Source organism: Meriones unguiculatus, chromosome 9, assembly GCF_030254825.1.
Source record: "Meriones unguiculatus strain TT.TT164.6M chromosome 9, Bangor_MerUng_6.1, whole genome shotgun sequence".
Lineage (NCBI taxonomy): Eukaryota > Metazoa > Chordata > Mammalia > Rodentia > Muridae > Meriones > Meriones unguiculatus.
In genome coordinates, this window is record NC_083357.1 from 9,957,816 (window position 1) to 9,982,531 (window position 24,716).

Consider the following 24,716-nt stretch of genomic DNA (forward strand, 5'->3'; position numbering starts at 1 on the left):
TCTGCCAGAAGTTGATAATGGCATGTTTTCTCACTTGAACTTAGTGCTAGGCTACTCAGCTTGTGTCTAGGATCCTTTCTCTGCTTGCTGAGCACTATGAGCATTGTCTGTCACACTTGTTGGGCATATATGTGGGTGCTGGGGATTCAAACTCAGTGTCCACACTTGTGCAGCAAGTCATTTACCTGATAAGCCATCTCTCTACCCACCTAGATGTTATTACATGGAGATAATGAGTTTTATGCTGGAATTATGACTTTGGTTCTATTTTCACCCTTTATTTGGAATACAGGGCAACATAAGTTTTAGATTTTTAAATGAATAAACATGGTGATAAGTGTTGAAAATAACTAGGGCCTGAATTTGGAGAGCAAGTGGTTTTTCCAGTTTGGGGGCAGGAAAGAAAACAGGTGCAAGCTCATCTCCAAAGGAGAAGAAAACATACTCGGTGAGCCACCAAAGGGGTTGGCTTCCACTCACTTAAGGGCCAGTAGTGTAGTCCAGGCTAATCATCCATGATCTTTGTCACAGCAAATCAGAGTCTCCAATTGTTCAAAGTAATTGTAGGTACAAGAGAGGAAGCAACTCCAGACTGACTTATTAATTGATCAGGATGACCGTGAAGTGTTCCCCATTCCTAAGGTGGCAAAAATCTTCAGAGTGACTGTTGGAGCAGGGAACCTTTCATGTGCTCCCAGTTGTTATACAGTGCATAGACACTGGTGAGTGTCAGTCCGGCCAGGCCACCGCGTGCTATTCCTCGAAGACCACCTGAGGAGAGAAGGAAAACAACGAACCTTATACATCTCATGACCTAGCAGTAGAGGGTAGAAAAATGTACTAAAAATGGGATAAAAGTGCTATAAAATAAAGATATCATAGAGAAACTCCTCTGTTAAATACTCTAATCCAAGCAGGAGGGAAGTTTCAAACCAATGTTACATTTAGGAGCTAATTTCTCAGCATAATACACATTTATTTTAAAACTGGCAACTTCTTTGTATTTGTCATGACTTGTTCCCAAGACCCTCAAGACTAAGGATGTGGCTTCCTCCAATCCAACCTGTAATCACAGCAACTCTGGTTAAAACATTGACATTCAAACAGATCAGTCATTCTATGCTGGTCGGAAGAGTTAAAATCATTAGCACTGTCAATGGATTTAAGACTGAAAACAAAGTGAACATACTATGTGTAAATAGTATTGTCACCATTCAGACCCTGGGCAGGTCCTTCAAATATCTGAGGACTCAAGAAGCAGAGGTAAAAGAAGTAGGCAAGCCTTGAGTCAGTACTGATAATACTGATAGGACAGTACCCCTCAACATACACACACATTTTGCACTGGTATGTCTGACACAACACTGACAGCATTAACAGACTGGTTGAGAAAGAATTCAGGATTAGACTTTGGGCTATCTGTACTTGTCAACTAAAACAAGTTTTCACGTGGGAAAAGATTACCGATTAATCTGAAATGTTTGAAAATAGCCCCAAGTCAATTAAGAGGAAGTGGCCTAGAAGTTTAAAATAGGAAATGGCCCAATAACATATGATTATAATTGCTTACTAATTTTTATATAGCAGAGAAAGGAAAGAAACTCTACCAGAATATAATTTCCCAAAGAAACTTGAAGGGCTGAGGTACTGCCTTGCAGCTCCACAAATAAATCGGCACCACAAATTTCAGGGAACTGACAAGTGTCTGAGTCATGTTTTTAAAAGACAAAGGTAATCCCAGCATTCAAAGGAGACATAGGCAGGCGGATCTCTGTGAGTTCGAGATCAGCCTGGTCCACAAAAGCAAGTCCAGGACAGCCAAGGCCACACAAAGAAACCCTGTCCTGAGAAACCAAAACAAAGGTAAGGGGCCCAGGGAGATGGCTCAGTGGGTAAAGGTACCTGCCTTGAGTTTGGTTTTCACATCCCACACAGTGGACTCTGAAACACTACTGTTCTCTAATCTCTACATGTGCCTTGGTAGAGAAAAATAAAGGAAAAAAAGAAAAGGACACGTGCACTGATCCTACAGTGAAGAGGCTGATCTATCAGAGGCTCCTGAGCTTGAGGCCAGTAACAATGGCCTTGTCATTTCAGTAACAATGTTCTGTAAGAACACCACAACTAAGCCTTTTCTGCAGTAAGTGTCTTAGTGGGTGGCTTCAGCTGATAATGGGCCACTCCCCTCCAGAGTCTCTGCCTGAAGGCTTCTGATAGCTGACCTATTTAGGTTCTTAGGCCTCCACTCTGAAATGTCATAATTATCTCTTTCAGAAACTGCAGGCATCTCAAGCAGCTTTGACATGTGTGAAATAGGGATCAAAAACACAAGACAAAACCCCACAAAAAGGATAAATGGGAGGTTGGAAATATGGCTTGTATCAGTTATGAGCCCTGGCTGCTTTTAGGGGACCTGGGTTCAATTCCCGACACCTACATGGTGGTGGCTCACAGGCGCACACATGGTACATATACCCACACGCAGGCACAACATACGTACACATAAATAATAAAATGTTTAAATAAATGTGAGGCATCTCTAAGTTCCTATTTCTGCCATCTTTACTGTACTAGGAATGTAACACTGAACTTGAAGTTACAACCATTCAGTGTGGGTTAGGAACTATAAAATTTGGGAAATATACTTATTTTGTCAATTTAATCCGATTAGTTTAATTAGGATCAATCTTGTGCCTCTGACTTGTAAGTCAAGAAAACGCATGAACTTTAATTAGAACAAAATCATAAAATTGAAATAAACACACAAGGAAGAATAAAGGTGCCTACAAGATAAACCTCAGTTATTAGACTTAAACTGGATGTAATGATTCTTTTAAGCACGAAACCAAAATACAATCCTACTTGGAATCAAGATAAAACAAAGGAAAGGTCAAGGTGCTCTTGCCAGTTAGTAGAGAAATGACAGAGGGCAGGTAATGGCCAGTAACTATATCAATGACCAAACATTTAATTTGTACAAACTGCCTCTTAACCACTACCCCAAGGCCTCGGAGATCCAAAATGCTGTCTATTCACTGAGGTGTAGCCACATGGATGTCCAGGCACTGGTTTGGAAAGAACTGCTGCAAATCATTTCTGCCAACTGACCATGTGCTCTAAAAATATGGTTTCTGTTTGGCCTTTGCACAACAGAAATTCCATAATATTTCTCAGATTTCAAGTAACAGTATACTTTGGGGGTGTTCTTTACCATATGTATTAGGGGTTACAAACTTCACCCAGGCCTATAAGACTTTAAGTTCTTCTGGATACCAGTACATATCAAGTGTGTCTTAAAATAACTGAGTCCCCAGAGAGCACTCATTTTCAAACCAGTAACATTCATTCTTTAAAGGTAGGGGAAAGAAACTATCTGTAAGAAGGCAGCATGTATGAACCACACACTTGATCCTAGCTTAAGAACAGTCATTTATCACACACACAGCAGTCAAGTTCTCAATTTCTTCTTTTTCCTTTTTTGAGACACTAGGAACTCACTATGTAAACCAGGTTGGCCTCAAACTGCCAGCCTATGCCTCCCAAATGCTGGGGTTAAAGCCATATACTACCACATTCTAATTTTGAACTCTTTAATTTTAGGTTTTATTAAGTGGTTGCTAAACAACAACAAAAACCCCAAACAACAATAATAAAAAAATTAAAGACCAGTCAGACATGGTGGAGCACGCCTGTAATCCCAGCACTTCAGGGAGTCAAAGGCAGATGGATCTCTATGAGTTTGAGGGCAGCCAGGTCTACAAAGTGAGTCCAGGACAGCTAAGGCTACACAGAGATACCCTGTCTTGGAAACAAAACAAAACAACAACAACAACAACAAAAAAACAAACAACAAAAACCCCTACTCAGGGCCCTGCTTTAGATTTTGTTAAAACTGAGCAATTGTCAGGCTACGAACAGGACATTGGCAGCACATACACTTGCTAACAACAAAGTAAAGAAAGCCAACGTTCAATCTCCATGAAGGAAAACAAACACAAGATTTGTGTTTCTGTTTTACTTCTGATCTTCTGGTTGCTTACAGTTCTTCTAAGCAGACAGGCTAAGTATTACATTTTCCAAACATAGGAAACAAGAGTCAGAACACTTAAGTGCCTTGTTTCTGGATACAGAAACTGGCTAGTAGCAGAACTAATTCCTTAAAATGTCAGTTTAGAACAGAGAATAGCCAATCTTTCTTCAAAAGAGCCAGATACTAAATATTTTCGGCTCTGAAGGTAAAAGACCATTATATAGGCACTTTTACAACCACTTAAAATGTAATTAGTTTATAAAAGATACATGTTTTAGTTGTCAGCAGTACTATGGCTCCTGCTTTAGAGGAACAAATTAATTTACATTGATTTTCAGGCTTTGGGAAGTTTTGTTTAAAACTATATAAAAAACTGGGGTAAAGAGGCTGGGGTATACTTCAGCTGGCAGTGTGAACTAGCAGCAGCGTTAAACGAAGTCATGCAACAACATACAGCTAGTATGGTAGTGCATACTGGAACTCCAGCATTCTAGTAGTTGAGGATGATCAGCAGTTTAAAGTCATCCTTGGCCACATAGGAAGTTTGGGGCCGGCCTGTACAAGAGATTTCATCCTCACTTCCTTCCCACCAAAAGTGATACAGTGGCTAAGGGTGTTGCTCAGTGGTAGAGTCCATGCTTAGCATGTATACCTACCAGCAATTAAAAGGTAAATAAAATTGTGGAACACGCATGTAACATACAGCCTGGTGATAATATATTTGCATGGATTTTTTTTAAATAGCAAGTATTTCTATTACTTTCAATTGTGTGCGCCCACACGTGTACCCTCGGTATAGTATCCTACCCCATACAGGTACAGTCAAAAGGCCAGAGGTGTCAGGTCCCCCTGGAGCTACTTACAGGCAGCTGTTAAGATAACCGATGTACGTGTTAGGAATCAAACCCAGATCCTTTGCAAGTGTTCTTCACCACTGAGCCATTTCTCTAGTTAGCCCCATATGGTGTTATTTTTTTAACAATATATACATTTGGAAAATTTTTCATCTTGCAAAACTGAAACTATTAAACAGTAACTCATTTCCTGTCCCTTTACTGTTTTATCTTAATGATTTTGACTATTCTACATACCTCACGTAAGTATTCTCCCAGTATTTGTCCTTTTATGATTGTCTTAGCTTACTCAGCACAATGTTCTCAGTTCAACCACACTATTGTGTATGTCAGCATTCCCTTGCCTTATAAACTGTAAATGCTTAATAAAAGTTTATTGCAGATTCATTCACCCATACGTGGGTTACTTTTATCTTCGGGAATTGTGAATAAATGTTACGAACATGGGTATACTAAACAACATTCAAACACAAATCAGGTCAGCAAGATTGTCTCAGTTGGTAGAGGTGCTTGCCTCCAAGCCTGACAACTAGAGATCAATTCTTAGGACTCAAATGGTAGAAAGAGAAAACCAACTTACTGAAATCATTTTCTGACCTTCAAGTGCTCCGACATGAGCATAAGATGTGCAGATACACACAGAGAAAATAAATACACAAATCAATGCCACAAGGGTTGGGTCCCCCTAACAAATTCTATTGTAATTCCTTTTATTAAGATGTATCATGTTCCTTAATTTACAGGCGAGCTTGGTAGCATATGCCTTTAATCACAGCACTCGGGGAGGCAGAGGCAGGTGGATCACTGTGAGTTTGAGGCTGGCCCTGTCTACAAAGCAAATTTAGGATAGCCAGAGCTGTTACACCCAAGAAACCCTGTCTTGAAAAACCAAACCAAACCAAACCAACCAAATAAACAAACAAAAACAAAAAACAAAACAAAACACCCCCCCCAAAAAAACCCAACCAACCAACCAAAACCCCCCAAAAGAAAAACAAAACAACAAAAAAACAAACAAAAACCAAACCTCCACAAACAAACAACCCCAAAATATTATTTATTGTGCATATCTGTGTGTGCAATGTACATGTGCCATGGCTTATGCAGAGGTCAGAGGGCCACTTGTAGGTTGGTTCTTTCCTTCACCAGGTACATCCCAAAGATTCCATTTTAGGTCACTTGGTTCAGCAGCAAGTGCTTTTACCCACTGAGAGCCATGCATCATAATCTTTAAAGTGGTTAACTATCACATCCAGATTCAATAGATGAATTCACTATTAGTGTACTTTTGTTTTATTTATTTACATATTTATTTACTTATTTATTTTTATTTTATGTGCATTAGCATGAAGGTGTCAAATCCCTTGGAATTGGAGTTACAGACAGTTGTTAAGCTGCTATGTGGGTGCTGGGAATTGAACCTGGGTCTTTAGGAAGAACAGACAGTGCTCTTAACCACTGAGCCATCTCTCCAGTCCCCACACTTTTGTTTTAAACAGCTTAACTAACCACATATGTTCTATATGCCTCTGAAATATGCTTTTCTTTTACTGCTTTACCGTGCATTATTATTATTCTGGGTTCTAGTAGTTCATCCATTCCAAATAGCAGTCGTACCACAATGCACAGACCTAAGATAAAGCTTCCACAGAATCATAAAATCCACATTTTCCTGAGACATCTGAGAATAAGAGCAGTTTTCTATATTGAAAATGGACTGCAGCTGGAATTTTATTTATACAGGCAAAGATACAGAAACAGAGCTCCAGGGACCTGGGGATGAAGCTCAGGTAGAGTAGTTGCATAGAATGTTGAATCCTTGAGTTCAACCCCTAGCACTGTATAAACTAGGCATAGTAGCAGAAGCCTCTACTCCAAGTCTATAACCCGAGTATTACACCAATGCCTGGGGTAGCTACTGGTGGAATCACATGCATGAACCACCACACTAGGCTTTAAATTTTAAAATAGGAGCCTTTATATAAAACGCAAAATCAACTACACATGATGCAAATAGCTTGAAGTAGGAGTTGTTTCTAGAAGAGGAGTGTGGGATCTCCCATACAGTCCTCATCTCAAACAAGGTGAGGGCACCAGCACCATGCCAGTTCCTGTTTGCTGGTAACCCTGAAGCTAAAAATGTACTAAATCTGATTTTGTAAGACAATAAAATTCTATGTCAAGTGGCAAGAATCGCCAATCTTGAAATTGAGCAACTGCAATTGTGGAACCCGGTAATAGTACAACAACCCACAATCGCAACAACTGAGGCCATTCCAACAAAAGCAAACCAGTTCCTTTTCTTAATTTCTGGTTTAAAGGAAAACTCAAGAGGATAGACTACAGAGACAAACTTTGGATGGCAGAACAAAACATAATTGTAATTTTCAAGACTCAAGGATTTGGAAGAGAGTTTAGACACTTTTAGAGTGAAGAAGAAGAAGAAGAAGAAAGGAGGAGGAGGCATTTCGTGATATTAATTTAGCCTAATGTTTATGTAATTTTTCCAAAGGATTTGAGTTAAGAGTCCACATGAATGCATTCAATCAGGATTACATTCTATCGTAAGAACAGCTGCTGTTTTGGTATCAACAAGCATCTTAGAGTGGGATAATAACATGTAATTGGGAAATAAGGTTGAAGAAGCCAATGTTTTGATCCTTCTTTCTCTGTTAATGCATTAGTCTGAGCTTTCCACAACAATGTCAGTTTATAAAATTAAAGTTAGTAAAAGGATATTCAAATTTAGCAAGTACCATCAGGGTTCTCAAAAGTGAATGTCAGATCTACAGAAGAATTCAAATGCACATTCCAAAGGATCTCCTGGTGACTTTTTCTATTACTGCCATTTTAAGTATCAACAAGATTTTTTTCTTTTCCCCAAGGCATTGGAACTTGAACCTAGAGTTTCACTAATGATGGGCAAGCATTCTACCCAAGAGCAATACCTTGATCCTAGCATTACTTTTTGTTTGTTTGTTTTTTTGAGACAGGGTTTCTCTGTGTAGTCTTGGCTGCCCTAGACCAGGCTGGCCTTGAACTCTCACAGAGATCTGCTTGCCTCTGCCTCCAGAGCGCTGAGATTAAAGGTGTGCACCACCACTGCCTGGCTTTTATTATTACTTTTTAAAGGAGGGTCTCAATAAAGAAATTGTCCAGACTGGTCTTGAATTTGTAATCCTATTTCAGTATCCTTAGACAGTAGTTGTATAAAAATGGATTACAGTTAGTGTCACAAGCCCAGCTTAAAATTATGCAAAATTTTACAAAGAAGATGTAAAAACCAAATTGCCATAATGTTGAAAAGGTTTCATCAAGTAATTGAAGGCACACCCAGCAGGGAAGGAGAAAGGGCTTCAGAGAAAGTACAACGGCAGTATCACAGGGTGCTCAATCTCACCACCAACCAGGGAGAAAAACAAAGCGAGACACAAGACACTATTTTTGGCTTATATTATCCCAGCAGTCAGGAAGAGGCTGTGGTGATTCCTGACACATTTGAAGCCAGGTAGAGTGAGTGAGACATTCTTTCAAAAACTAAATCAAACCAGTAACAACAAAAACTAACTTTCACTAATTGGCATTCTTTTCAAAACAATGTAGGGCTGGAGACAAGGCTCAGTAATTAAGAACACTCCCGTGGTTCTTTTCCAAAGAATGGGTTAGAGTCCTAGCACCTACACTGGGCAACCCACAACATCCTGTAGCTTCAGCTTTGGGGATTCCAACATCTCTGTCCTCCACGTGCACACCCTCACATGCAGGCACCAACCCACACATAATTAAAAACAATAGAAATACAGCTTAAAAAATACGGTAGATGATACTTTAAATTGGTAATGATATACAGGCTTCAAAGGTCACTTTGGCAATAGTTACTACCATGTTTAATAGGAGCATTTTGTGCTTAAGTAATCTGGCTGTCAGTAATTTATTCTGCAGCACAGAACTTTATGTATCTCAAGAAAGCCATATATAAACAAAGACTGACATATGACAATTTGTAAAAAACATTTGGAAAGAGCATTCTAAGGAACGTAAACGTCAAAAAAAGAAAAAGAAAAAAAAGAAAAAAAAAAAAAAAAGAAAGATCCTTAAATGAGTTGACAACAAGGTCTATTCTCTTATATGGCTGCTTCCTCCTCCCTGGCTGATGAAAAAGGTCCAGGTATCAAAGTATTCAAGTGCAGCAATCAGAAGCCCCCTTTGGCTCACCAAATTAACAAGGCCAATTAAAATTAAATATCTTATCCTAACACAGGTTTCCCCTTTACCTTTATAAACCACTATTTGTCTACGGGCACTGTCTGTCTCCTCTCTATCCAGAGGCAGTCTTTCGTGCTCCAGAACAATCACCTATCTTCCCTTTCCCACATTCCCTTCTTCTTTGCCCTCATCCTTTATTTCCTATCTTTGTCTCTTATTTTCTTCCCTCTGGGGCAATTAAATGTCCTTTTTGCTAAGAACTTGGCCACGAGGGTCTGAGCTGATACTTTCCTTTCAAAAACTTTCACAAGGTCTAAACAGAGTTCTCCCACATCTCTCACATACATAAAAGCAGCATCTACAGAAAAATTGCCCCAATGACCAAAAATCACTGGGAGACATAAAACAAAACACTTTATAAAAGGGGTGCAGAGGCCAGAAGAGGGCATTGGATCCCCTCGGACTGGAGCTGGAGATGGCTGTGAGTCACCTTGTGTGTGCTGAGACTCAAACCCAGGTCCTTTGGAAGAGAAGCCAAGTGCTCTTAACTGCGGAGTCATCTCTCCAGCCTACGTCTAGTACTTCTTTGTTTAAATCTTTGATGACTTTTTACCTAAATTTAAACTTCTCACTCCAGCTTCCTATATTCCAAAACTAAAACACTTCCAGACTTGTGTCCTACGCCATTCTCATGGTATCATATGATTAACAGATACACTCGAAATTCAGTCCATTGTTCAGGCCCCAGCTCAACTATTAGCCCTCCCTTTTCTAAAAATTCCCTTATTTCTCCATCCTAGAGGCAATGTGGTTATAGCTTAAAAACTGTCTTGTTCCACATATATGAGTTAGCAAAGGCAGAGAGTATGAGATTGCCAGGAGCTGGGGGAGGGACAAAAACAGCTGGACATAGTGGAGCATATGCCAGTAATCCCAGTACTCGGGAGAGTAAGGCAGGATGGTGAGGTCAAGGCCTCCAACATGAAACCCTGCTATCAAGAAATAAAAAAACCTCAATAACCATAAGGTCTGTCTGTCCCTCCCTCCTTCCCCGTGTGTGTGTGTGTGTGTGTGTGTGTGTGTAATTTCCTCTGACTATCACACATTAATTACAGATAAAAACCTTATTTCACTTCTCCATTCAGTACCGCCTACCTGTACATTTATACAACATTCCCGTCATCGTTCCGGCTGCTACTGTGTTGAGGTCATCTTCTGCACCCCGTGTTTTCTCGATGATAACACCAAATGCACTATAGAGCAAAGCTAAGGCAGAAACAGACATCAGTGATCAAATTTAGTACAGTAATGGTATTAGGTAGCTACACCCAAAGACAGACAGAACCATCACAGGAATACTGCTATTTCCTACTAAAGACAAATCTAACAAACAAAATGTCCACCGAGACACTGCACTGATCCAGAATACAGAATACCACAGTCACATAAAAGGAAAGAAGATACTAGGCAATGGTGGTGCACGCCTTTAATCCCGGGAATAGGGAGGCAGAGGCAGGAGGATTTCTGAGTTCAAGGCCAGCCTGGTCTTCAGCTTCAGGACAACCAGGGCTACACAGAGAAACCCTGTCTCAAAACATACACACAACAGAAAGCCAAGAAGACCTACATTCACCGCTACATACACCAGGTATATGTGTGCAATAGCATAAAACTGACTGGTTATGCAAAGAAGAGGTTGGGAAGATGCAGAATAAATGTTATTACTAGAAAGTATTACTGCAGAGTCCATGAAAAAAAATTCATTTTTTTTTGCTTATGTCATTGATACTGTTTTTTACACTTGATCTTAGCCAAAAGGCCGAGAAGCGATGATACTGTTTTTTTAAAAACACCTATATATTTCTACTATAGTAAAATAATATAGCCAACAGTGACACACACCTTTAATCCTAGCACTCATGAAGCAGAAAAAGACAGATCTCTTTGAGTTACAGGACGGCTAGTCTACATAGCAAGATCCAGTCCATCCAGGGGTACAAAGAGAAAGGTCCTGTCACCTTCTCTCCAAAACAACAAAAACCCTCCACACAGTATTAATAAAAGAATTTGAGGTCTGACTCTCACATATTACAAAACCCTTTAGTTTTATACAACCTTCAGACAAACCCGTACATGTACTTTACCTATGTCTATCAGGCACAATATGCATTATATTGCTTTTGTACCATTTTTCAAAATCATAGCTACATGGGTATTACACATTTTTAATCCCAGTACTCTAGGAGCAGAGGCAGACGCAGAGGCAAGTAGATGTCTCTGTGTTCCATGCCTGTGGCCAGATAGTAAGTTGCAGGCCAGCTAAAACTAAAGGAAGACCCTGGCTCAAAAAAAAAAAACAAAACAAAACAAAACAAAACAAAAAAACCCCAAAACCAAACATAGCTGCATTTGCCTTTTCAACATTCTAAGAGCTCAGGCTAACCTTTTGTCTGTTATGGAACTTCTATACTTTTATGAAAGCTAGTCTTTTTGTTAGACATATTTAACTGAAAATGATCATATATATATAACATTTTGACCAGTCAAATAACAATACAATGAAAAAACATGGTACCCACCAGAGTGGTTTTTCAGGGCTAACAATTAAGTAAATTAAAAGGTAGGCAGAGATTGTGGAGTTTCCTGGGTATAATAAGCAATTAACAGAAAAACATAACTTCTGTAGGGGCTGCTTCCACATTGAAGACATAGAACATCAAAGCCGCCATTTGTCAGAATACAAATTGTGAATTTGGCTTTCTGGTTTGAAAATGTACTGTGTACTGCTTACAAATTTCACAGCAAGGTAGGACTTTTACTAAGTTACAATAAAGGCCTTTTGTCTTTTTAAGTTTGTCTCTATTTTTCCTTACTCAATCTGTTACAAACAGAAAAAAAGAAGTAGAAGTTCAGCTTGTCTCCAAATTATGCAAACCTCAGAAGGTAAGGTATATGTACAAGTAGTTAAAAATCAATAACAATTAAAAGAACAAACTACTCATGACAGTATGTCATGAAAGCACCGGGTTCTGACTAAGCACCATTAAGTTAGCCGTGGTCTGTAACTGTAAATGCTTTCTTTATCTACAAAGACCTACTGTAGCCCCGCCATTCAGGTCCTGGACACCTACTGATGGACTGACTACTCAACAGGCTATTGGGAACACAAAGTAAAAGGTCTGCCCTGAGCTGTCACGTCTCACTATAGGACTTTGAACCTTCCTTAGCATTTACAGCCCAATGCCTTGGACATCATTTAGTTTAAAACAGGATTTTACTTGGCATACTATTTGGACAAGTAAGGTAGCATTTACAAGTCTTTTCACAGATGACGGCTTACAATACTTAGCAGAGTAGATTTAAATGTTAATTGTTTAGCCTAAAACCAGAATCTTGGTTGACCAAATTGTTCATGATACATTCTTTTTTTGCATGAATGACTTACCAGTAGGAATGTGGCCCAATGGAGAAATGTTCACCCAGCATGCCTGAAGCCCTGAAGTTTGTTCCCCAGTGCACACTGTAATTTCATAACTTGGAAGGTGGGACCAGGAGGATCAGAATTCCAAGTTTCTCCTCAACTACATAACAAGTTTGAGACCAGACTGAGCTAGATGACACCTTGTCTCAAAAATAGAGAAGATTCATGGAACAAGATTTATACTTACCCAGAGAACCTAGAGTATTAGCCCAAAGTGCCCCTTGCCTAGTCACCATATTCAAAATCCTACCAGGGAAAAATGAGAAAAAAAATGTATTTAGGATCCACCATTTCTCTAGTAGTCTTATAAGCCATAATAGTAGCTATATAAAACACCTAGATCCAAGCCTCAATGTTTTTTGTAGCTTTACCCCATATTTAAAAAAATATGGTTGTTACTTTATATAAATGAGGGTTACGATAAAAATTTCCAACACCGTGGGCAACTACTGCAGAAAAGTCTTTAATAAACATAAAATCATTCAAGACAGATTAAACACACAAAGACCTTGAAGAGCAGCCTGAAATGTATTTTACAAATTGACCTGTATAAAACAATGTCACTGTAACTGTGACAAATTGCTTTGATTACTTTCAGAACCTTAAGTAGAATCTATGAAAGGCCTTGGGGGTACAGAATGCAGGGCAGAACCGAAGAGAAAGGAGCACCTTCATGACTGGAGCCCATGGAGAAAGCACTGTCTGCTCCCACACTAGAACTAAGCAGTCAAAGTGAATGCTTAGCACACTCTCAAGGAAGCAAAGTTCCATCTTCCACCAGAGTCACAGCCACCAAAACAGTGACAAGGCAACCAGGTGAAGACCACACGTTACTCTCCCAGCAGTGTAACACCATCACAGGAATGTGTCTGGGATGGCTGACTACTACTGGAAATACAAAATACAATCGCAAACAATAACAACTTAAAGATCCATAGCAACAAAAAAGTGTTTGCTTTTCAAATGTTGTTTAAAAAGCTAGTAATGGCTATGGAAAAATATTTTCTGATTAGTTATGTTATATATTTACTAACACATCAACTTAGCACATGATTTTAAAATCTTATTACAAGCTTCCAAACTTGTTATAATTTTCATTATTACATTGGTGATACAACTAAAAAATGGTAAAACTCTTTGGAATACAATCTGGCTGCATACTTCCATTTTGTGAACCTTTATTTACTTCTCACTTTTTAAAAAATGTTTTTGTTAAAGGTTTATTTATTTATCATGTATACAATGTTCTCTCTGCATGTACACCTGCATATAAGAAGAGGGCACCAGATCTTTTACATATGATTGTGAGCCACCTTGTGGTTGCTGGGAATACTCAGGACCTCTGCAAGAGCAGCCAGTGTCCTTAACCTATGAGCCATCTCTCCAGACCCTACTTCTCACTTTTTATCACCTTTCACAACTCTGCAAGGCAGAAAGTAGAGAAAGCTTACTCAAGATCACAAAATATTAAATAATTAAACTGGGATTATGAAGCTATACAGAATGTGTTTAGTTATAGATTCCACCTTTTGGGCTGGAGAGATGGCTCAGCCGTTAAAGGCTAGGCTCACAACCATAAATAGATTCCACCTTTTTCTATTACTAAATGCTGCTTTCCAATATGAAAAAACTGGAAAGATTATATTGCTATTGTTTTCAAAAATGAAGTATAGTATCTTTTCTAAGAGATTTTCTACTTGTAAATTCATATTTAATATTGTTTGGGGATTTGTTTCAAAATAATGCAAGAGGAGAAACTGAGTATGACTGGCCATGGCTGATGGTTGTTGTAGAAGAGTTAGGGTTCACAGGTATTTTTTACACTATTTTAGCTTCTCATACTATAGATATTGAATTGTTAGTACAAGAATGCATGTAGTAACAGGAAAGCACTGGCCAGGCTCGAAGGTTTTCTAAGTCTATCCAGCATGTCTGCTGCCACCTTCTGGCGGAACAATACACTCGCAGTTCAGAGCTCAGTGTGCTCACCACCAGGGACTGAGCAGAAGGCTCAATTGGTAAGGCCACCAGCTCCTGAGAAAGACACTGTAGGGCTGACTTTTGGCCTTCATATGTACCCATCCCCACACATGTGGACACCTGCACACATGTACACACATACACAATAATGATCTTTGAGTTCTAGAAGTCTTATTTAAGAGTTTCTGTCCCTCCCCACTTAATTGAAGCATGCCAGCAAGAAGCTGATAAACCTAACTCATCACCAAGCACGCTAATGCTACAGGTCTCCAAACAACTGAAATTCCCCATTAGCATCTCAGCAGTTTAAAAAGCATGTCATGTAAGTGTGGAGAACAGAACACTTAAGCCAAGAAATCAGGTTGGGGTAGTATCAGCTGAATGAGGACACCAACCCAAAATTTACTCCTCGGTAACGCTACTCCATCTGCAAAGACACACTAACCTAGTTCCTCATGTTTTAGAAAGACAGTTCAAACCAAATATTAAAGAAGGAGAAAAAAAGATTGGGGGGAGGTAATGTTAATTATTTAAACATGTTATTACCATAAGGTGGTAATCACCAAAAACAGTTAATGTGCAAACATCACAGCATACTTACTGTACATTTCTTGGTTTGGACCAGGCCATGCTCTGGGTTTCCTTCAGTCCTAGACGAAGACCATTCATTGCCCCAAATGCAGCTCCTGGTGGTGGTGAATAACAATTCAACAACAACAACAACAACAACAACAACAACAACAACAACAGAATTACGTTAAAAATACTTCTTGTTTGCTTTTTTCTTTTTTATATAATAAAAATGTGATATGTTTTAAAAATTGAAAACAATATTCCAGATATTTTTTCACTTTAAACACCATAAACTACTTTGATTTAAAAAACAAAAACAAAAAACTGCCCACCTGTCATGCAACATCCTCCAATGGTAAAGAAAGCTAGTTCAAATCTGCCTCGGGTTTTATTAGCTCCAGTTGGCAAAATAAACTCATCAGTATCCTAAAGAGCAAAAAGGAAAACCAAGATGAGTGTTACCTGAAGACACAGTACTTGGACAGCTATCACTTTCTTCCTCTTTTAGTTTATGAGACAGGGCCCCATTATGTAGCCTAGGCTGGCCTGGAACTCAAAATTATCCTGCCTTAGCCTCTCAAGTGCTTGGATTACAGGTTCCTTCAACTTTTCAAAGTAGTTTTGAAATAAGCAAACAATCAAATTAATGCAAACTCAGCTATCTTATTCAAACAAAAATTAAATTATCTGCATTAATAGCTAGCTCATAAATCAAAAGTGACATGATGACTATTCTTGGTGTCAGCTTGACTATATGTGGAACTAACCCAAGATGCTGGCCACCCTTGTGAGGAATTTTTTCTTTCAAATTAAATCATTTGAAGTGGGAAGAGTAATTTTTAATTTGGATTTTTAGAAGTGAGAAGATTCACCTTTAATCTGTCACACCTTCTGGCAGCCTATATAAAGGGTATGGAAGGAAACTTGCTTTTCCTAACAAGCCCATTCCTTCACTGGCATTATATCCTTCTTCGATATTTTGGCACATATTTAAGACCAGCTGAGACATCCAGCCTTGTGGACTGAACAACTACTGGATTCTTCTTGTACCTTTTATTGGTAGAGAGCCATTGTTGGATGAGCTAGACCACAGCCTGTATGCCATTCTAATAAATTACCTTTATATATATATATATATATACACATGTAGATTCACCCTACCCTATAAATTCTGTTTCTCTAGGAAGCCAGAGAGAGTGACATGAATATAACATACTGAATTCTCATTCAGAACTTTACTTTTTTCATAGTGTAAATATGACAGGGTTGTATATAATCTGCTTTAATGATAAACTTTAAGCAACAGTACCAGTATTTAGAAACATTGACCCCAAAGAAAGAAATACTGAAAACTAATGTGAACTAGTTGACTATTTGTCTGGAAGCAAATAAAGAACAGCTTAGATTATACAAGTACAAATTACCCCCTCAGTAACTTCCCTCTCTTTTACAGACAGGACCTCAAGTAGTCCTGAACTTGCTATGTAGCTGGATCTTGAACTCCTGATTGTTGTGTATCCATGTGCCAAGTGCACAGATTACAACTTGTAGGATCTTCTTGTTTGTTCTCAGTTCTTCAAAACTCAAGGCTTTGTAAGTACTCTAGTCCTTCCAACCAATAACTCCAAACTGCACAGAGGTATGTAACTTCTTTGATTAACTTCAGACAGCTGTAGAACTTCTAGCAAATGCATGCATACACAAATTCCGAATGTACCTCAACCACTTTAAAATGTTCACTTTTAAAGAGCTAATATACTTTCTCCCTTAGATTTATTTTATGTGTATGAGTGTTTTGTCTGAATGTATGTATGTATGTATGTGAAGCACACGGATGCCTGTGTTCAAGGATACCAGAAGACGGATTTCGATTCCCTGAAACTGGAGTTACAGACAGCTGTGAGACACCATGTGGGTTCTGGGAATGGTACCCAAGTCCTCTGCAATAACAGAATGTCAGCACTCTTTTTTTGCTGAGCCACCTCTCCAGTCCCTAAAGAAATTATTTTTAGAAACCCCAACAGTTTCTAGGAAGCAAATGATGAAACCAATATACGTTTATGAAGAACACTTTTTATTTCTGCCAAATGAGATTTCAACGAAAATGATCCCCATAAGCTCATATATTTGCGTGCTTAGCTCCCAGTGGAACTGTTTGGAAGGATTATGATGCATAACCTTGTTGGAGTAGCTGGAGTGGGCTTTGATAGTTCAGAAAGTCCACACCAGGCCCAATATCTTTTTCTGTGCCTGCTGTCTATGGATCAAGATGTACAACTCTCAGCTACAGCTCCAATGCTATGTCTGTATGCTTCCTGCCATGATAACAGACTAAAAACCCCTGAAACCGTAGGAAAGTTCCCAATTAAATGCTTTCTTTTATAAGCAAGGTGGAACATAGGCAGACATGGTGCCAGAGAAGTAGCTGAGAGTTCTACATCTGGATTGGCAGACAGAGGGAAAAAAAGTTACAATAGGCCCAGTTTGAGCATTTTAGACCTCAAAGCCTGCCTCTAGTGACACACTTCCTCCAACAAGGCCACACCTCCTAGCAGTGCTACTACCTATGAGCCTATGGAGCCATTTTCATTCAAACTATTATACTCCCTGGGCCCCACATAGGTATAATGTGATACAAAATGCATTTAGTCCCACTTGGAAAGTCCCTATAGTCATTAACAGCCTCAACATTGCTTAAAAGTCCAAAGTTCTGAGATTCAAGCAATCTCTTAACTGTAATTCCCTGTAAAATCAAAATGAAAAAGCAGATCACATACTTCTAACATACAATGAAACAGGATATACATTAAAATTCTAAAAGGCAGCACAGAGAAATACTGAACCAAAGCAAGGCCAAAAACCAGGTAGGCAAACTCCAAACTCTGCATTTCAATGTCTGATGTCAAAATGCTCTTCAGATCTCTAACTCCTTTCAGCTTTGTTGACTGCAACACACTTCTTTCTCGGGCTGATTTCACTCCCTGTTAGCAGCTTTCCTCAGCAGGTATCCCACAGTTCTGGCAACTCCAACATTTTGTAGTATCCAAGGCAATCCAGGCTTCATCTTTATGATATGTCTTCTCTGTGCTTCTATGAAGGGACACTCCTGACACATACCTGGCCTCAGTGGCTTTCCTCAGTCAAGGGAGGTTCCATAACCCCTTTCTTCTATCCTTGACTCTAAGCCCAAATCACATGGCCAAAGCTGTCAAGTTTGGCTGCTTGCTGGGGCTGGAACATAGCACCTTGTTTAACTACATCCTCACCGACTTTCTGTTTTTGATGGTTCCTTTTATTGTCTTTGCTGTTTCTGAACTCCCTTAGACCAGGACAGCCTTGGACTCAGTGATTCACTTGCCTCTGTCTCCAGAGTGCTGGGATTAAAGGCATGTATCACTACATTGGCTTTAAACTTTTAAACTCCTTTCACAAGGTACAAGCTTAGCTGTGTGGGATCTTATCCTGAGGTAACCATTTCCTTTATTCCATTTAACATCAGGATAGTCTTTAATCTCTTTATCTCCATGAACACAGGACTTAGCTCCACTTTCTGGTACCCTTTTCTCCTCAAATGGTACATTTTGAAAAGTTTCCTTGCTCCTTTTCACTGTAAATCTGTGTAAGCATGGTCACTAATAATCAAGCAACACAGTCAATACTAATCTGTCTGGAAATTTCCTCTGCCAAAGCTGTTAATCCATAAATTTTCAACTTAGCTTCAGGCAGGTATTTTGGGAAAGGGCATAAAGTAACCATATTCTTTGCCAAAATATCACAGTAACAGCCTCTAGGCCACATTCTAATGCTGTCTGTGAAACCGTTTGAGCTGGACCTCCACAATTCAATTCACTCTCAGCACTACTGTCTCTCATTCTCTCACTAGTATAGCATATTAAGCCATGCTTTCAGTACTGCATTGCTTTCCTAACCCAAAGTCCCAAGATCTACATTCCTCCAAACAAAAGCACAGTCAGGCCTATCAGAGCAATACCCCAGTCCCTAGTACCAACTAATATGTTAGTTAGGATTTCCCTGCTGTGAAGAGACACCATGAACATGGCAACTCTTATAAAGGAAAACATTCAACTGGGGCTAGCTTACAGTTCAGAGGTTTAGTCCATCATTGTCATGACAGGAAGCACCGCCCACATGGTGCTAGTGAAATAGCTAAGAGTTCTACATCTGGATTGGTACACAGCAGGAGGAAAGTACATGAGGTCTGGTTTGTGCATCTGAGACCTCAAAACCCACCTCTAGTGACACACTTCCTCCAACAAGGCCGTATCACCTATCAGTGTCACTCCTTATGAGCTTATGGGGCCATTTTCGATCAAACTACCACATAGTCTCACTACAAAAAAAAAAAAAAAAAGTCTGATAGACAATAAAAAATTCTATTTGATAGTTTTGTATATCAGTGATGCTTCCTGACTTTTCAACTCATGACCTAATTTTTAAATTACTTCTAACCTCTTGTTTTTAGAAATGTCCGATTTGGCCAGAAAAGGTAAATAATTACTCTGGAATTCAGAAATAGACCACTAATTAAAAATTGGAAATAAAAAAGACAAGCAAGAGCACCAACTCACTCACTCTTCAGCAGTATCAACCACAGTAAACACCACATGGGTTGAGGACAGTGTACAGTAATTCACATACAAACAAGATTAACAAACTGCATACAGGGGAGATATTCTGAGATGGTCTTAATCTTGTGTTGCTGACAGAAGAGAAATGAAACCTAGAATGAAAAGTGACTAGTAAGAGAAACTACAAATGATGCCTCATATAAAGATAGGTTTAAGATGCCTATAATCTTCAAGTTGAATTTGTATTTAAAACTACCAGGTCATAACTGTTTCTCATAGTGTTAGAAAATGCCAGACCTTTTGAAGCAGTTCTCTCTCTTTTTCCTTTTCTGAGACAGGACAATTCTCAAGAATCTAAAGCTCAGCCAGGAATGGTGGCAAACATTTTTAATCCCAGCACTTGGAAGACACAAGCAGGAATATCTCTGTGAATTCAATGCCAGCCTGATCTACACAGTGAGACCTCACTCCACGTCCAAAAAAGAAATCTCAAGCTCATCACTCTCAAGATGACTATGCGGCTAAGGGTCCCCTGGATCCCCACTTTCTGAGTACTAGGATTACAGGTGTGCACCACATACCTGGCTTAGCACATGTATCATTTGACATTCTTACTAGCAACTGGCTAGTCTCCCAATATAGTATCTATATTTTGGTGTATGTGAAGTGGCACCTCATTTGTGCTTACATTTAATTAATATGATTATTGGACATTTGTATGATTTCATGAAGACATGTCTATTCAGATTCAATGCAATTTTCTAACCGATTCTTTCCCCACCAACAGGGTTTCTCTGTATAGCTCCAGCTGTCCTGGACTAAATTTTGTAGTCCAGGCTGGCCTCGCACTCACAGAGATCCACCTACTTTTGCCTATTCCGTGCTTGGATTAAAGGCATGCAACACTATACCTGCCTCTTGTCCCTTTCTTGATGATACTGTCCTAAGTACATACCAAAAAAAAAAAAAATTTTACTAAATTCAACTGTCATTTTTTCTTTTTATTACTTGTACTTTTAGCAGGCCATCTAAGACCCAGTTTCTAACTTAATCACAACTGTTGATACCTATGATTTATTCAAGAGGCTTACAACGTCATCTGTTTGATCTGAGTTAACACTGCATATGGTGTGAAATTGGGTACAACTTAACTCTTTTGCATATTCACTCTAGTTGTCCAATATAATCTGGAAAAAGAACTATTTTCCTGTCTTAACTGCCTTGGCTTCCCTGTTGAAAAACTAACTGTAACTAAAGTGACAGCTGATTTCTGGTCTCAATTTTATTGCACTGATTCACACATTTCTTAGAAAGTAGAGGTAGTAGTAAGTTCTCAGCTGAGAAATCATCGGATTCATTTCTTTTCAAAACTATCAGTTCTATCTGTTTTGAACTACTACATGAATTCTGGGAACGAACAATTTCAACTCCTCCCAATACCCTTCGGATTTTGATAGGAACTGCACTATCAAACGTAGGTCAGTTTGGAAAGTATAGCCATTTTACCAATGCTAAACTCTCCAAAATGATGGAATGTCTATTATTTATTAATTTTTTTTAAGACAGGGTCTTTAATAGTTCTGGCTGTCCTGGAACTTTTTATGCTAACTGTAAACAAACAAAAAAACCCCACAAAACACCAAAAACAACCCCCCCAAACTATTTCCCTAATTGCTACTGTAAAGAAACAAGACTAATTTATGTCTGTAGGTCTTACATTCTACAACTCTGCTAAATTCATTTATTAATTTTAACAGGTTTGCTTTTCTTCAAATTACTGTAGTTAAGATTATTGCATCATTGGCAAACATTTTAAATTCTTTTTCAATCTAGATACCATTTCTCCCCCCCCCCCCTTTACCCTTTTCCAGACAGGGTTTCTCTGTACAGTCCTGGCTGTCCTGAAACTTGCTCTGCAGACCAGGCTGGCCTCAACTCAAAAGTGGCCTGTTTCTACCTCCCTTGTGCCGGGATCAAAGGTGTGTGTCACCAATGTGTAGCTCCCTCTCTTTTTAAAAGAGTGTCTTATTATGTGGCCTCAAACTCAAGAGTTCTACCTGCCTCATAAGTACTGAACTTAAAGGCACACAACACTAAGTCTTTATTCTTTTGTTACGCTGGCTAAACTGTCTGAGAAGTAAAGAGAGTGGAAATACCTTTACTGCTCCTGATCTCGAGGAGTCTATTTAGTCTTTTATTAGCCATGGATATTCTGTAGATGTCAGTTAATAAAAAGCAAAGTTCAATTCTGTTGCGACTTAACCAAATACTTTTTTTCTCTATCTACTGAGGTAATCATATGGCTTCTATCCTGTATTTTTCCTTTCCTGCTTTATTATACATAGAAATGCTATAAAATATTTAGTTTTAGATGTTAAATCAACTTCATTTCCTTTAAATATCCAAACAGCGGTTTTTCAAGTTTTGACAATTATTAGTTTTAAAACAAAGATTACCTTTACTGTGATTCTTTTCTTTACACTTATCTTACTTACCTGAATGAGATAGCGTGGATCCACATTTAAATATGGAGACAGGGGGTTCATACCAGTTACTAGATTAAAAAAAAAAAAAAGTCACATTGCAACAAAATTTCTTGAGCTACTTCAAGACTAAGCATGAAATTCAAAGGTAAATTTTCTTTAGGAACTAGGTCTTGTACTGATGCCCTACATTTGCATAAGAGACTGGCACTAACAGACTAAATCATGAAACCCCCAGAAAATTAGCTCAGGCTAGTTATTTCTGTTTTGGTTTATTTTTATTATTTTTTGGCTTTTTTCAAGACAGGGTTTTTCTGTGTAGCCTGCCCTGGACTTGCTTTGTAGACCAGGCTGGCCTCAATCTGCCTGCCTTTGCCTCCCCAGTGCAGGAATAACAGACATGCACCACCAAGCCCAGCTTCAATTTTTTTAAACATTTATTTATTTACTCATGAGTTTGTGTGTCTGTGCACGCTCATGTGCATGTGGAGATCCCACTGGAGCCCATTCCATTTAACAGTCTGGTTCTAGGGATCCAACATGTCAGCAGGCTTGGCAGAAAGTGCTCATACCCACCAACTCTACCAGACCATATATAGAAGCAGTTTCTTTAACTAGCATGACAAGCAAGCAAACTGTAAGAATAGACAGTCTTTCAAGGAGAACAATGGTTTGGGCTGGGCCTTTGACTGTGGAAAAGTAAATCAAAGTAGTTCCTTCAAATCACAATGCTGACAATTTTGCTAACAGAATCTCTTTATTATCACAAGGAGAATCCTCGTTTTTAACCACAGGGATGAAACTTAATGGAAAAGAACATACAACCTTTCAGGTTAAACTTTAAATCTACCAACTTTGAAAACAAAATAATCTAGCAAGAAAAATTGTCAAAGACTTGGGTCCTTCTGTATCTCAGTTGATTGTTCACAAATGTATGAACTAAGCATGACTCAAGTTCATCAATTCTAAGTCCTGTTATTTCAGTTTTTCAATTGTTAAACCCAGCAACCTAGTGCAGACATCCCATATCATGGTCTCTCACTAATTTGCTTTCTCTGTAGAAACTAGGAAATCAGCCCTAATGGCTTCCATCTACTCTTAGATCAAAGCCAAACCCCTTACCCTTGCTTATAAAAGCTTGTACTTGCTGCTGTTTCCTACCTCTCTGCTATTATAATCTTTTATCAGTCCACTCTCTTGCAACTCTAAAGACACACAGACCCAATAGCTATTCAAAAAACATGTCAAGTTCGTTCTGTCTCTCAAACATTTGTTGCTAAATTCTGGTCAAATGTCAACTCTCAAGTTGTTTTCCCTGATCTGTTCTCAAGTAGTTTCTACCTCCATCATCTCAGGGTCATTGTTATTTCCTTCATGACATCTATCACTAACTGCAATGTTGTTAATGTTATTTGGCTCACTCACTAGTATGTATACACCATAAAGGCACTAAACTTTGTCACAGTAAGTAGTGCCCTTCATTTCATGCAACTGAGAACTCCTAAGATGCACACAAACTGTGTTCTGGATTCAGTTTTGACAACAGACATTAGGGTCATCGAAGAGCTTTCTTTATGTTCTTAAGTATAAAGAGTTTCGAGAAATACCACAAGGGTTATCAAGAAGAAACACTGACTTTAGCAAGGGCTACTCACTATCAATTCCTTATTATCTTTAAGCCCAAGTTCTACTTATCCAGATGAATATCCATAATTACCAAACCTTAAAAGCCTGATTGAGTGCCAAAAGACAGCATATTCATGCCTCCGTAACCTCGGGTATGTTTATTTCCCTTTCAAAATTTGTTTGACTTTTTTGTTTAGAAATCTCTTAAAGTTTTAGCTCATTTTCCAGCTCCTTCTGGTTTCTTGTCTCAAAAAAATGGTTTCGCCTAACCGACAATTAGAATTTAGAAAAATTTAAAGACCCCGTGGGGGGGAAAAAAAAAATCAACGGGCTTGTTATTTGGAATGTTTATTTCCAGAACTAGGGCCTCCTAATCCAGGGTCAAGCGCAGAGGAAAGTGTGTGAGAGAAAAGAAGGGATGGGGTACTCAAGGAAGACATTTTGTGTTTCCTTCCGAAATTGGGTCATTAACTGGCTTCCCGGCGATCTACGGCCCCCAAAGTTCGTTCAGTCTTGAAACTGGCGTCGAACATTGTGAAGGCGAGCAGGAAAAGAGACAGAGGACGCTCACATTTCTAGCTGTCCCGGGAAGCAGTAAGAATGGGGAGCAAGCTAGGCCCGATACTCACGCGGGACGCCGGCCAAATCAGCGTGCGAGTAACCCGCTCCTCCCGCTCCGAAGAAGCCAGCTAACCCGCCGGTGGTTTTGTTGCCGCCTCCTCCGCCACCCTCCATGCCGTCGCAGCAAACCGCGGTGGGCTCCCCACCACCACCTCAGGCCGAGGTCGTGCGCTCGGCCGTGGCCCCCACAGCAACAGCGGGAAGACCCGCGTTGCTACTGCCACCTTCACACGCTGACCTTCCGGGCGCCGGCTCCCGTTAAGCACCACACTT

General features: G+C 39.2%; 1 protein-coding gene and 1 non-coding gene across 2 annotated transcripts; both read right to left on the minus strand.

Annotated features, from left to right (window-relative positions):
• Positions 1-250: 250 nt before the first annotated feature.
• Positions 251-24,711, minus strand: LOC110551272 (mitochondrial import inner membrane translocase subunit Tim23). Its single transcript, XM_021641754.2, has 7 exons — positions 24,452-24,711; positions 22,209-22,267; positions 15,457-15,550; positions 15,153-15,237; positions 12,759-12,817; positions 10,246-10,356; positions 251-771 (listed from the first exon to the last, which is right to left on the minus strand). The coding sequence occupies exons 1-7, from the start codon at positions 24,555-24,557 to the stop codon at positions 656-658; spliced, it is 630 nt and encodes a 209-aa protein (XP_021497429.1). The 5' UTR covers positions 24,558-24,711; the 3' UTR covers positions 251-655.
• On the minus strand, positions 13,269-13,464 carry LOC132656671 (small nucleolar RNA SNORA74). Its single transcript, XR_009594387.1, has one exon. It is a non-coding gene; the product is annotated as a small nucleolar RNA SNORA74 (small nucleolar RNA).
• Positions 24,712-24,716: the final 5 nt, after the last annotated feature.